Consider the following 14,850-nt stretch of genomic DNA (forward strand, 5'->3'; position numbering starts at 1 on the left):
TCGAAATGGACTCTACTGGCCCTCAGTCGCACAATCTCAGTTTCAGTTTCAGTTTCGGGTTGGGGTACGGGTTTTCAACCCTCCGTATTCCGATTTCACTCGCAGCATCTCCTCCTGGGAGTGCGAGCGGGAGCGATATATATGGTTAGCCTTCTCGCACACATCTCAGTGTCTCACTCTCGCCCACAAGAGCGTTCCACAATCAGTGTAAACATGAAATGCAGACTGGAACGCAGTGGCATTGGCACAAAACGAATGGGAATTTTATTATGTACATCATTAAAATCAACTATTTCGGATTCGGATTGGAGCCTGGGACTGAAACGGGAACTTATCCTGGTACTGGCCTTGTCCTCCGTCTCGCTCACACCTGTTCCTCTGTCCTTTTCTGCCCACTGTATTGGTGTGGCTGAGTGCATTTTCATGGCTTTTTCCATGGGTCTCTGGATTGTGGGTGGCCTTTTTGTCGACTGCGAATTCCGTTTATTTGTTTAAAAAGCTATAAATATTGAGACGGGCAGGCCGCTTTTTTCGTTGGCTTTATTCATTTAAATAATTAAAAGTTGCGCTGGCGTTAAATGAGTGTAATAAATGTAAGCGAAACTAAGGGACAAGTAGAAAGTTGGGGGGAGAGGGTTACACAAATTGATTATTAAATGTTAAAAGGCGGTTGTCGAAAACATAATAAAAATAATTATGAATTGGAGTTTAAAAAAAATGTTTTTCATAATGGAAAGTATGGAGAATATTTATAAAAAGTACGATTTGAAAAATGTTAATTTAAGCACTGGTAAAAATTAAATTATTCTTAAATTCATAATTTTCTTGCAAATATATTGTTCAGTTTTAAGTTTACTATGCCGAAAAACTACGATATCCCCAAAATATGATATATTTATCTGGTGATTTTTCCAACCCATTCTTTCAACGCGAACTGAATTAATACGCTAATTAACATTTTAATATTATTATGTGTCTGTCGGTGGGTCTGAGGATTGTTAACCCACCGACGGCCAACGATTTATATTTATGTTTATCTATATAAAAATGCCGCTGTTGCTGGTGTTACACACACACACATTGGCAGACAGACGGGTAGTCCACATACAAATACAAAAATGCGCTTCATTTAATAATAAACTACACAAAATTTTAATTTACTCAGACAAAACGGTGGGATCTCACAGGAACGAAATGGGAAGTGGATTCAGAGCCGAGGCCACGCCCACTTAAACCAGAGTGAGAGAGAGAGTGCCGACCGCCATTGTTAAATGAGTGAACGTGAGTGAGAGATGGAGAGAGCGAGAAACTCACTCAACCGTTGAGTGGGTATATTTATCTTTCGTTCATTTTCCACCACAGCTTGTTGATTTTCGACTGCGTTCCTTATTTAATTGACTTGGCCGTTTAATAAAAGAACACATAAAAATGTTCACTGCCTAAACTTTAAGTACTCCTCAAAACCTACCTCATCCCTAGCTGTTCATTTTTTTCCTTAGCAACCCGCATCTTTGGCTTTGATCTTAAACAATTCAATATAAATGTATGGGCAGAAAACATGTCATAGCTTTTTTTCTTTTATCGCACTTAACAGATCTCAAACGAACAACATTGAAAAATGTACACCTAAAATATTTGACTGGCCCAATTTTTAAACATCTTAAAAATACATTTTGTTAACCCACAACATATCTTACCCTTGTAAAATTGGTTCTTTCCAGCATTTGTAAATTAATTTGATTTTTTTAATGAATAAACAAATATTTTAATAATAAGAATAATAAGAATACTTTTTATACAGTTCCTAATTAAGGCTCCAAAAGGTGCAGCTTTAGAAGAAATACAAAAAATGTAAAGCCAAATATTAATTTGCAAAAGTTTCTCTGCCGCAAATAATTCTAAATAATTTAAACAGTACAACTATTTTTTTTTTATAAATAAAATCTACAAAATTTTATGAAATCATTAAAATTTTCTTCACAGTGCATACCCAAGGCATCAAAAAATTTGAGACCCACAAAAAATTTAACAAGACACTAAAAACTTGGTTTTAGATAACAAAACAACACAAGCCTTAACTGTGATTGATTTATTGTTTTATTGTGCCAAAAAAGAGAAAATGAAAAAACTGAGAAGGAAGCTGGAGAGAGAAATTAAAATTTACAATAGCGATAAGCAGAGAATTGAAAACACTATTTCAGGCCTATAGTATGAACCAAACTCGCTGCAAAGTTGTCTTTTGAGTTGAATCAAAAGAGGTTGCGCTGGGTAATTAATAAATAATTTGTGAGATTTTTATTTTCTTTCACATGTTGACCCTAAAATGTGAGCTCAACTCAGACAAACTGAAAGGTAAATAGCCATAGCTAATGTCTTGGATTGGTGCCTATGGAAAGCGGGGCCATCGGTCTGGGATTACCCCTTACTCACAGTTCATTAAACTGCAAATGGAGGTAGGTTGTCTTCGAGAATTTGTTATTTATGATTTGATTGTTAAAAGGTAGAATTATACAATTTCTAAAGAAAACGACAATAAAAATAATACTTTGGCTACGTGTGTTTTTGCCCATGAATTTGGCCTTCTGAGAAAAATTAATTTATAAGTTTTTAAATCCAAAACTTCTTAAACACGTTCAGAAATCTTATTCTTAACACTTGACCAATCTAAACTAAAAGCTTAACCCTCCCCCAAATACAAGCCAATATTTGGTCAATAATCCTTTTCCCAATTTGAATTTTCCATTGGCCACATAACATATGTGACTTTGTACCCCTTATATCCCCGTAATCCGAAACCCGAAAACCAACTGCTGACCAATCTATACACAACAGAGTTTTCGTTTCACACCTATTTGAAATTTGCTGTCATCTTTGCTTACTGTTATTATTATTATTATGATTATAATGCGTTTCGGAAATGAAATTGGGGCAACCGCAGGATGCGAAGACTGACGCAGCTGGGACACATGTGTGTTCGTATCAGGAAATATTTATGTTACTTTTTTATGCTCTGGTTCGGTCAGCAAAACAAATCTCAACATTTGGCATACAATTTGCATTATTTGAGATTGTTTTTGTCTCTCCTATTTTTATTTTTCTTTGCGTTGTACAAAGTTAAGTCCGGTTGATGTATGTCAAAGTTACGTGCGCGTGTTAAAATCCTGTCTAATTTAATATCTATAAATCCCCGGCTATGACAGCAGAGGCCCATCGGGCGAAGGGATAAAAAAGGGTTATCATCGTCAGAGGGTTGCTTATCAACGTGGCAAATTGATTTGCGCTCGTTATGCGGTCACTTGGGGTACATTTTTTGGTCAAAATTGTAAAACCGAAATTGGCCAAACGTGCGTTACAAATTAATGTTTGTTCGGGATTTTTTTCTCCTTTCCCTGCGCTATTATTATTTCCCTTGCAGAGGGTATTATAATTTTGGTCAAAAGTGTGCAACGCAGTGAAGGAGACATCTCCGACCCTATAAAGTATATATATTCTTGATCAGGATCACCTCCTGAGTTGATATAGCCATGTCCGTCTGTCCGTCTGTCCGTCTGTCTGTTTCTACGCAAACTAGTCTCTCAGTTTTAAAGCTATCGAGTTGAAACTTTGCACACACCCTTCTTTCCTTTGCACGCAGTATATAAGTCGGAACGGCCGGGATCGGCCGACTATATCCTATAGCTGCCATATAACTGATTGATCGGAAATGCCATAACTCTGCTGTTTGTTAAGTTAGGAAGTTGGGACTTTCTGTGGGTTCTATATTTGGCCAATCAATCCGACGTACCAAATTTCATAAGGATCGGCCGACTATATCCTATAGCTGCTATATAACTGATTGATCGGAAATGCCATAACTTTGGTGTTTGTAAAGTTAGGAAGTTGGAATTTTCTATGGGTTTTATATTTGGCCAATCAATCCGACCTACCAAATTTCATAAGGATCGGCCGACTATATCTTATAGCTGCCATATAACTGATTGATCGGAAATGCCATAACTTTGGTGTTTGTAAAGTTAGGAAGTTGGGATTTTCTATGGGTTTTATTTTTGGCCAATCAATCCGACCTACCAAATTTCATAAGGATCGGCCGACTATATCCTATAGCTGCCATATAACTGAACGATTGGAAATGCCATAACTTTGGTGTTTTTAAAGTTAGGAAGTTGGGATTTTTTATGAGTATTGAGAATGCATCATATGAATAATTTTGGAGAATATAATTAACAGAGTATTCTGCAAGGGTATATCAACTTCGGCTCCGCCCGAAGTTAGCTTTCCTTTCTTGTTTTTATTTATTTTCGTTTTTTTGCAAACAAGCCATAAACCCTTTTATACTTCAACAGGATGTGCCGCCTGATGCCGAGTTATGTGGTGCAAATGCCCTCGTGGGTGGAGTTTTATTGGTCAGGCAATCAATATGGTATTAGTTGGGCCTGTCATCCAATGACACCGATATGGCTTATTGATATTGATAGGACGTGGAAAGAGGTAGCTTTGGCCGAGGGAAAATATTAAAAAATGATTTTACGGAAATATATCATTTATAATTAGGTCCATACCATTAGTAAAAATATAAAGTCAAATTAAAATTAAGTACAAAAGCCTTATTTCTACTTTTTGTTAAGAATTTTAAAAATGAAAATGTAAATATTGGAATAGTATATTTTTTGGTTTAACACTATTTAAATTCCTTTTGTTAAACTCATAACAACAATTACTTAAATTATTAAAAAATAATTGTATAAAATACTTTAAGTGTTCAAAATTTGTAAAACTCAACTTCAAAGTAAACTTTAACAGCTTTGGGGAAAAATAATATCCTAAAACTAGTTTCTCGAGGTGTATAGGACAAAACAATAGAGAATTTAAATTTCTATACTACCCCCTTAACCTCGCTTAAGTACAATGTGAACACTTCTTTAGCAACAATCTTTATGAGCATTCGTGTTATTCTATATCATATCGTTTCCTTTTTTACTCACAGTTTCCGCCGCTTCGTCAGACTCATCATATTTTTTATAGCATACTTTCGTGCGCACTCACGTTAGGTTAGAAAATGTCGCCTCTGATTGCTTTCTTATTTGTTTACATTTCCAGGCTATTGGCATACGCCAAAGTATAGAAACAGTGTCAGGAAGACAAGGGTGAAGGAGATGAAGAAGGAGGGCCCATAGGACGTGCATGGCATATCAAAAAATCGAAAATGCCTGACACATGTTTCAATCATTTTCCATTTTTATTTATTGTCAGCATTTATTCTGCTGACACTTTTCCAACCCCTCGCTCGCCCACAAATTCTTTCTCCATTGATAGTATTTGTATCTGTATGTGCGCTTAGAAAACAATTTGCAAATTGCTTCAAAAATTTGCCTTATGCCAAGTCGAGATCTTTGCATGAATCACTAAATGGAAATTTATCTGACTGCAGAAATGGATTTATTTTTCTGCCGCAGTAATTAAACAAAAATTTTGCCAACTGTTAATCAGTTTAAGAAACTGGCAGCTGCTGGGAATTTAATTTCTTAAACATGGTCCATAAATTTTCTTTTGTGGCTGGGGGTAACAGGAAAACGTATTGAAATCCATAAAAAGTCAAAGAAGTCAAGGAAATGAAATTGGGAAAAGTTGCAAGTATTGAGGTAAGGTATTTTGACTATTTAAAAGAACTAGTTTCTTAATAAATATGCAAACAAATTTTATGTTTTGTTTTACTTTCAAAAAGATTTTTCTAACTATGCAATATAAATACTTGACAAATAAGAAGTAAATTAATAAATTTTTGTTAGGAATAAAATGATTTTAAGTTACTAAAGAATATTTAGCTAGCCAGATTAACTTAATACAAATTAATTTTGAAATTAATGTCGTTACTAGTCTAATATTTAATACCATAATGTTTAATTAATTGGTAATCAATATTATATTAGTATCCACCAGAATTAAGTTGTAGTGTATTATTCAGGTCCTCTTTCTTCTATAGTTTGTGCCCCACTTCTGCCGCAGTGTTGCCAATTTATGTGTAAAGTAAGCAACCGGCTGATTGGGGGTCTGTCCACTCGTTTGGATCTCCTCCATTTGGCAGCTCCACCCCCACTTCCTCACACCCACTTCCCCCATTTTGCAACCACCTCTCGTCCCCACTTTTTACCCACCGCACATTGTTGCTCATGCAATTTCAATTACGTTTGCTGTCGATTTTCGAATACGTTTCGGCGTTTCAATTCGATTTGCAATCCACCCCGGCAATCAACCTTCCACTCGATACCCTACTCTACCCCTATTCTCGCCATGCCCACCCACATTTTCCAACCCCTCCGATCCACTTGATTTCAATTAAACTGAGTTGCCATTGGCGCTGACGCTTTTCGACGTGTCGCAAATGCAGCTTTCAGTTTTCGCTTTCCCACTTCCCGCTCCCCATTTTCCCCGCTCCACCCAAGAATTTTCCCAAGTTTATTCGCTTGTTTTGCTTCTGTCGACTGCTGCCGCTGCTTCTAGCCATTTAATTGTTTTTCTTCGTTTTTCATTTTGTGATTTCCTCTTTGACTTTGGCTTTGAGCTCCTCCACTTGACCACTTGCATTTTATGACGACGCGGAAAAGCTGTTTTCCCCTCAGCGAGGTGGGGGAAGTGGGGTCTCTGCCATGTTGTTGATGATGTTAACTTGGTGTTGGTTGGGTGGGGCAGAATTACAGTGGGCGAATTTAAATGAAATAACTTTTTCAATAACAAGGTTCAGTGTTCCACGAAATCATCGCTATTTGGTAATACAATTTAAGATTCTTCTAACGTTGCCTTCTTTTGTACTCATAAACAATTTCAGAAAAATTCGGAAAAATTACCTTAAAATTTTTGCCAATTACTCCCGTGTTTTCAAAAAATTGTTGGCAATGCAAGGGAAATATTTGCAATTAGTTTGCTTTTCTTAGCCTTAGCCTTTAAATGAGTTTTAAACTAATTTTTTAAAAAATCTAAACTTATAAATACAACAACAATTTTTTTACCTAAGGCTGTCCTTTTAGAAAACTTTATATAAATTATATTTAAGAAAATTTTTATTGTAACAAGAAAACTTTTTGGTCCAACGGCTAGAAAAGTATTTATCGTTATCCAAAATAGTTTTATTTAGTCTTTAACTATTTTTATTTTTTCCAAAAATTAACATACACTACTTTGTATTTAATTAAAAATTATCAATATCTGTCCATGGTACTTCCCCAACCAAAAGAGTCCAGAAATCGCAGCCAATCGGGCGCTTTTCAATCGCCAATCGAGCGTCACAAATAAAAAGCAATGCAAGGAGGAATTGAACACCAAAGAGCCAAGAATAAAGTTTTTCAAAAGCGATAAAAACGAAATGTCGCATATTTTTATGACAAGCAGAGGGTGAAATGGGGAAAGAAAGTAAGGTGAGAGGAAAATTTCCCCGCACATTGGCGCAAATTGGATTTGTATAACAAAGCAACGGAAACCAATAAAAAACAACTTCAAATAAAAGCATTAAAAAATTCGTCGTGCGCTACTTTTGACCTTACTTTGCCTGTATGGATTGAATTAGATTCCGGTTCTCGATCTCACTGACAGAAGATCAGTTCGCTATTTTCCTTTAGGCCATTCTTTTTAAAGGCCTGGGAAATTAAAGTTAAAGTATCCTTGCTCGGAGTTTTCAGCCTAGTATACGTGTTGATCAGCTCTAGAGTAAAAATAAATTATTCTTATTTCAGCTGCATATAAATGTAAGTAAGTACTTACCAACGTTGGACTTTGAGTCGTCGAAATAGTTACATTTGTACAGGACCGCGAAGTCCTTATTATCCGTACCTATAACCGTATATCCCTTCAGAAAAGATTCTTGGAAATCAACGTGAAGGCATACATTGAGTGGCTTATTTTGCTTCTTTTCCCCCTTTGTAAATATATCCAGATAAAGGGAGTGATGTATCATTTTGCCCTTAATGGTGGTCTGCATGGGTGTAGAAAACTGTTATTAAGGATCCATAGTAAGTGGTTTTGGTGAACAAACTGGTGGATAGCTCTGGACCAACTTTCGACATGGACCTGGTTGCAAGGTAAAAACTTCTTGGAAGGCTATGGTTGCCAAGGTTCCCAAAATCAGAAAGCTGTAAAACATTAGAAATCATCTTTACTAAATATATTTTTTGATTGCTCACCTGCACTTTCCCATTTTAAATAATCAAAAAGTTCCAACTGATAGACGTTTTTGTATCAAATCGCTTACCTAAGCGGAACATTGAAATTTCCACGAAACCAAAAGTGTTACTTAACGCATGATTAACAATTCGAAATACACTTAAGCATTTTTCATATATTTATATTGAAGCTATAGGACAGCCACCCAAAATATTTCCAAATTTAAGTTTATCAAGCTGGCTCGGATTGTTAAATATAACCAAATTAATTGTTTATGAGTTCATTTGTTTTTTTTATCATATGGAAACAATTATTTTGTAAAGTTTATCCGTAAGTAATGTTTGTTAAGAGGCTGAGGATAATCTAATCAATTTCCTTCAGGTAATTAAATTAACTATTATCTTAGGGTGTGCACTACGTTTATTCCTTATCAATATCCCACATATATCATTATCAAATTGTTTTCATTGCCACTTTGGTGCTTGTGGTCTTTGAAAGCCATTCCAAGTTCCTTGACTTGGCATAATTTACAGCCTCACAGTAGTAGATGCCTCTGCCATGCCCCATAACTCAGTCAGTTCGCCCAGTTCGAGTATCCACACCCAGACACAAATCATAATCCTGATGGCCTCAAATAGAGATAAAGTAATGCGGCTGCGTTTGCCCGCTAAATGGATTTCCCAAAGCATTTGCCAAGTTTATGAAAAATAATCATAGGAACTATGGGCAGAGGGGGTTGATCTATATCTATATCATGCAGCGTGTGGTTGGCGTATAAAGTGCTTTTAAAAACATCCCAACGAGTTCAAGTCTTAGCCAAAAAATTTTGGCCCAGCTTCGCTTTTGAAGGGGGGAGAGCTTGTTGGTGGCAAAGTGTTTTTCATGAGCAATAATAATAATTTCAGGGCCGAATTTTAATTGCACCCAATGGACTCGTTGAAAAGAAGCCGGTTCAGAGACTCCAAGATGAATGGTAGAATGAAGTGAGCAATGAAGCGGGTAAGCAAAAATGGGTTAGTCGCCGTTGTAAAGAACTGATATCCTTGAAATTTTGGAAAGTAGAAAAAAAAGTAAACAAAATTAAACACATAAAACAAAATTGTTTTGCTTTTTCTAAAACTTTTTTTTATTGTGCCTCGGTTTTATAAAAATTAAAAATACCGCTAAGATTTTAAAATATTTTCCTTCTTCTTCCGAAACAAATTTCATCCTGGAAAACACTTTCATCAATCACCCAGTGAGCACATTGGGATTTCCACAGCTTTTCCTTATGTCTACCAACGCAAATCCATTAAAATACAACGAAATTAATTATTATGTCGGTTTCTGGCTGTTTGTGTGCGTCAGGTGGGTGGCATGGGTTAAAGGGTTCAGCTCGTTTTTATGGCCACGTCTATTGCCTTGTCGCGTTTATTTCGGCGGCGCCAACTTTCATGCTCAATTAAAACGTTTGTTTAATGAAAACAAATGCGCTTAATTAATAAACACGCATTTTGTGGTTTTTCGGCTTGGGTTGGGTGAATGGGGGAGTGTAATGCGGATTGTGTAAAAGGGGTATTTTCGAATCCCACTCCCCCAGTTCCTTTATATCCCTCTGAATGTTTTTGGTAATGCAGAAAAGTCGAAAACTGTCGCAGCTGTTTATGTCGCGGTTGTTTGCTGTAATGGTTGTTGCTTTTGGCTTTGGTTGGTATTGTTTAATTACATTTTGTTTAACTTTTATTTTGCTGTAGCTTTATAAAAATTAAGTGCCAGCTACAGCACCAGATTTTAACCCATTCGTTGCCTACTCAATATAAGATCTGCAAAGATATTGAAAATATTAAAGGCATACCTTGTGGCTGCCCAGAAAATACAGTTTAGTTTAAAAAACAAACGCAATGCTTTAATAGCGGCGCTATATATCTTAATTGTATTTGAATTCCTTGTATTTATTTTTATCATCTATGTTCCCATATATATATATGCATATATATTTAAATATATTAAAAAAATTTAAATCGATTTGGGGGTAAAACAACAACAAATATTTTACATTTATAGAGACAAGTCAAAACAAGTCTTTGTTTATATGAAAGTTTTTTTCATTAATGAAATTTTTTTTAAATATTATAGAAAAACTTTTTGAAGGGGAATAACTCTATATAAATCCTTATAAACTAGATTACTCTTACTCTTTCCGCTTGCACCGCCAATTTGCGTGTATTTTTGCATCAGTTCTATTAATACCTATAAATTAACCCCTTTTTTTCTAGGGCCTACAATTGCTCGTTTTTTATTTGATACATAATGCATTTCCGGAGCTCTCTATCTCCCCCATAGTGTGGACTAGACGAGGCCTAGGCTTTGACTTTGGCTTTGATTAAAACTGCAATTGCACTGGATGGAGTCGCATGGGATTGTTTTGCAACTCAAATTTTTTACCCACTCTGCAGTGACATATTTTTCGATTATCGCTCAACTTTCCCAGACTTTCTCATAGGTCATCAGAAACGGTTGCAAAATATTTGGTGAATGTCTAGGTGGAAATTTCGATAGCTACTCGCATTACCTTCGCTTATTAACACCCTACTCCCCTCCGTCTGCTTGTCTACAATTTCAGTGGATGGCGCTATTTAAATTGTTACTTCTTTTTATTGTCATTTTTCACTTTGTTTTTGGGTTATTTATGTGGTTTGGTTGCCGCTGTTTGCAATTGACGCTTTTTTTATGGAAATTTCGTCATAGGCCCCCACACGTGTCTTTTGGGTGATAACTTTTGCGGGCCAACAATGCGTATGCTTAATAGTTTGCGACTTATTTAGGTCTAATTATATGAACTTACATGGCAAACCGGGTTTGCATTGCTATTAATAATTAAATAAGAAATATACATACATATACATATATATATTTCAACGTCTTAAAATATTATTTAAGGGATGGTTTGTGAATTAATCATACATTAAATGTTTCTGCTTAAAACGAAAAGTTTTAGTAACTATAACATGAATGTTGGACATCCATAAATACACCACTTAAACCATTTCTTTCGAATATTTTAAGCACTTCAGTCAAAATGTGAAGAAAAATAAAGATTATCTTAATAACTTGCAAGATTTCTAAAAAAGTATCTTGAAGAATTCCCTTTTATAATAAAAATCTCGGGCGGCATAGCTTATATAATGCCGCTAATAAGTATAACATTAATTGTTTTAACACCTATTAAAAGGTCATGTAAACAAAATATTTCATCTTTCAATATTGAGTCTGAAATTCTTATTTTAGCCTTATCATCTTCGTAACCTCCTCTCAGTTCCCGCAGATCTCTTGGCCATTTCCGCTACTCGTAAAACGATAAGCTCGAAGTCCAATTAAAATTCATGAATTTTTAAGACGTATTTAGGTGTTATCAGGGCAAGAAGTGCAAACAGATCTGCTGGCAAGGTGTCAAATTAAAAAATGTTAAATGCGCAAAAAAAGCTGTGAATGAAGCGAGATTAAACAATTCATTACAACAGTCGGCGATCGGAGATTGGGTGACGGGGCCCCCAGAGGGACCCCCAACCGATAAGTAGCCCCTCACAAGATCCCATACAGTCTCACCCAGCGGCAACTGATTAATTATAGTGAGCACTTGTGTAGTACTATACTGCTTGATAAAGAGAGAGCATAAAGAAAAATTATAATAATAAAGGGCAGATCGACTTCGTTGCCACAGCTGCTGGGTCAAGTTCAAGGACAAGCTATCAACAATAATAAGTGGAAGTGAATGGAGAGGAGGAAGCTGAAATGAGGGTAAGGGGTAATGGGAGCATGCGTACACAGAGAAAAACTGTGGCCATAAATCGGAATTGATAAACTATCAATTGTTTTAAATTCATGGACCTATTAAATAGATTTGTCTATTATATTTTCCACTTCGCTCTTAATCTTTATTATTTGAGATGTTTTTTGGTATTGGGATGAATTTAAGATCCTTGATTATTTTAATAGATAATTTGATAAGTTAATATTTGTGCTTGGTTTCTTGAACTAGTTCTTAAATTGGTTTTAATTGAGACACATTTCCCAAAGGCTAAACACATATTTTTGTTTGATTAAATAAATTAATTTTGAAAGTAAATAATGTTACAACATTTTCGAACTCATATATATGTTCCAAAGCAGCTCCCTTCCTTTTCATGTTTTAAATGGATTGATTAAGCTCCAATCCGATTGATTTCACTTTTATTCTGACCACCTCTTTCCAGTTCTTTCTTTCCCTTGTTATCTTTGGGCAGACCGCGCCCTTTGTAGATCATTGGGTCACTATGTGTGCAGATGCGTCCCTCAGCATCACTTTACCGCTTGCAACTGGAACACAGTGAAAACATTGCGAAAAAAAGAATACTGACCATAAGAGCCCCTGAAGGCTGTCTTCTTCTGTAGTCCCCGATCCCCTATTCCCGATCTCCATATTCTCCGGCGACTTGCGAAGAAAGGAGGCAGAAATGAATTTGCAGCTCGTGGGTAATCAAGTGAGACACTCGCACACACTTGCAACCTGCAACGATGCCACTCAGACAGCGTGGAGCTTCCATTGTGAATGTTTTGTTTTTATTCGAGGCTGCTGTTACCCTGCCACGGGAATTGGCCATATGGCTGGTAGATAAACTTAAAGAAGTTGTAATACCTACAAATATTCAAAATATTAATATTAACGAACATTTTAATATCATTTAAGTCTGGTATAATGTACAAATTTTAAAAATGATTCCTCGATAAGTAAAAGATTTTATAGATAATATATGCCTGTGTAGTAGAAACCTACATTGGAATTTTAAAAATAGTTATATTTTCTAAAGGATGATACTAGCGCATAAAATTCCTACTATAATAAAATGTTTTAATGTAAACTTCTCACTGCCATTTTAGATAGGATTTATTCCAATTTATACCATTTTTAAAATTATGTCTCTTTTTCTTAGATTAAGTCAAGAGCAGGATAAAAAATATTGTGTTTAAAGAGAAATGAAAAATATATTTGTATTAGAACCAATTTTGATGAATTAAAATCAATACCGGGGGAACCGCCTTGCAGCCTTTTTATCCATTCTGGCAGAGCATTTGAAGATACCCACTTACTACAACCTTAGTCGACTTGAGACTCTTTTATGCCGTAACCCCCACTTTGGAGTATTCTTACTTGTTATCAATTGTTGTTGCTGCCGCTCGGCCGCCCCTCCCTTCGCCCGCCCGCCGTGTTGTTGTTATTGCATTTAAGTGCAGCTTGTTAATGCTCATTAAATGTTAAGGGAGCTGTGAGCTGGCTCTGAGCTCGAGAGCTGAGCTCAGCTCCCAGATCGACGGCAAAAGCAATTGTCTCGGCCCGAGCCCTGCCTCAAATTGTGGCAGAGTCCGATCCCCGGAGCTGTGGTCTTTAGTTCCATAAAATGAAGCGAGCCAGAAAGTCGCGGCGGGCGCGTTGAAAGGAAAACAACTTTGCCTCGGCACAATAAAATCAAAAAGACCCCAAAACGATCGATGACAGTGAATAAAGTTCAAGCAATAAAACCAAAAAAAACGAAAACCCAAAACAAGAGAAGGAAAACTTAATCGTAAATTGAAAATTCAAAAGAACACCGTGAATATCTTCGTCTGCTTCCTTTTTTGCACAGAGAAAAACATATCTCAATACTATTTGTTTTGTAATATATTCAAAAATGTATTAGTTCTTCAAAAAAAGAAAGGCAAGACGATTAAGAAGATTATCCTTATCAAAATGGAATGAATCAAACATTTTGTTGGGACTTAAATGCTTTTTATTTATATTATACAACTTAAGTGTATTTTATTTGTTCCCATTTTTGAATTCCTTAAATTTGTATTTTAAATTTCAGTAGGAATTGTTTAGAAACTAGTTTTGATGAGCTCTCAATTTAACTAACGAGATGATTTTAATTGATTTGAACACAAACTAGTTGAGTCGAATATAATTTCTATTACATTGCTCTCAGTGTAACACTTCATCATCGTGATCAGTTCCTCATTATCGTGATCATCAACATTGTTGTCGTCGCGTGAAAAACCTGTTCGCTTGGGAAAAGGCTCTCGTGTGGTTCTTGTTGTTGTCCGTGCGGCTGTGTGAAGCTAATTGAAAAGAAGTATTAACAACGTTGCCTTTTGTTTTTGTACCTTTGATTGACTGACCGACCAACACGAAGGAGTTGTAACAGGGTTGTGGGGAAAAGGAGGGTGCTGGGGCGGGATGTCTGCTATGGGTATGGCATAATTGTGGGATCAGCCAGCGGCAGAACATCACGAGCAGCAGCAACTGCACAGTTAATTAGTAATGCAAACCCAATGCCTACTCAGCCACTCATTCAGGCAGTCGTTCACTCATTCAGTCGGCCAGTCAGGCAATTGCTTAGAAATTCAATTTGTATTTCCACTGATCGGCAGGATAAGAATTTATCCATCTGCGAGGAGAGCGTGTGAATCCCCCGACCAGATGCAGAACGGAGGCGGAGTTACGAGGGAATCGTATCTAATGTGACAGCTGAGGGGCCCAGATACGCATCTACAAGATAATAAGAGTCAGGAGTACTTGCTTTATATGGGAGGATGCGATAGCGTTCCGAAATAGGGATTGGGGACTGATTTGACAGATTGTTATTGTAAGGTATTCTTGAGTAATAAAATCTGTTAAAAACGACTAAACGTTTACTTGTTAAAGAT

General features: G+C 36.2%; 1 protein-coding gene across 1 annotated transcript; it reads right to left on the minus strand.

Annotated features, from left to right (window-relative positions):
- Positions 1–7,131: 7,131 nt before the first annotated feature.
- Positions 7,132–8,185, minus strand: LOC108038841. The gene is made up of 4 exons (XM_044461633.1): positions 8,172–8,185; positions 8,024–8,120; positions 7,753–7,963; positions 7,132–7,693 (listed from the first exon to the last, which is right to left on the minus strand). Exons 1-4 carry the CDS (start codon positions 8,183–8,185, stop codon positions 7,575–7,577), a joined length of 441 nt encoding a protein of 146 aa, XP_044317568.1. The 3' UTR covers positions 7,132–7,574.
- Positions 8,186–14,850: the final 6,665 nt, after the last annotated feature.

This window comes from Drosophila rhopaloa, unplaced genomic scaffold (assembly GCF_018152115.1).
Source record: "Drosophila rhopaloa isolate 14029-0021.01 unplaced genomic scaffold, ASM1815211v1 contig_47, whole genome shotgun sequence".
NCBI classification, from domain to species: domain Eukaryota; kingdom Metazoa; phylum Arthropoda; class Insecta; order Diptera; family Drosophilidae; genus Drosophila; species Drosophila rhopaloa.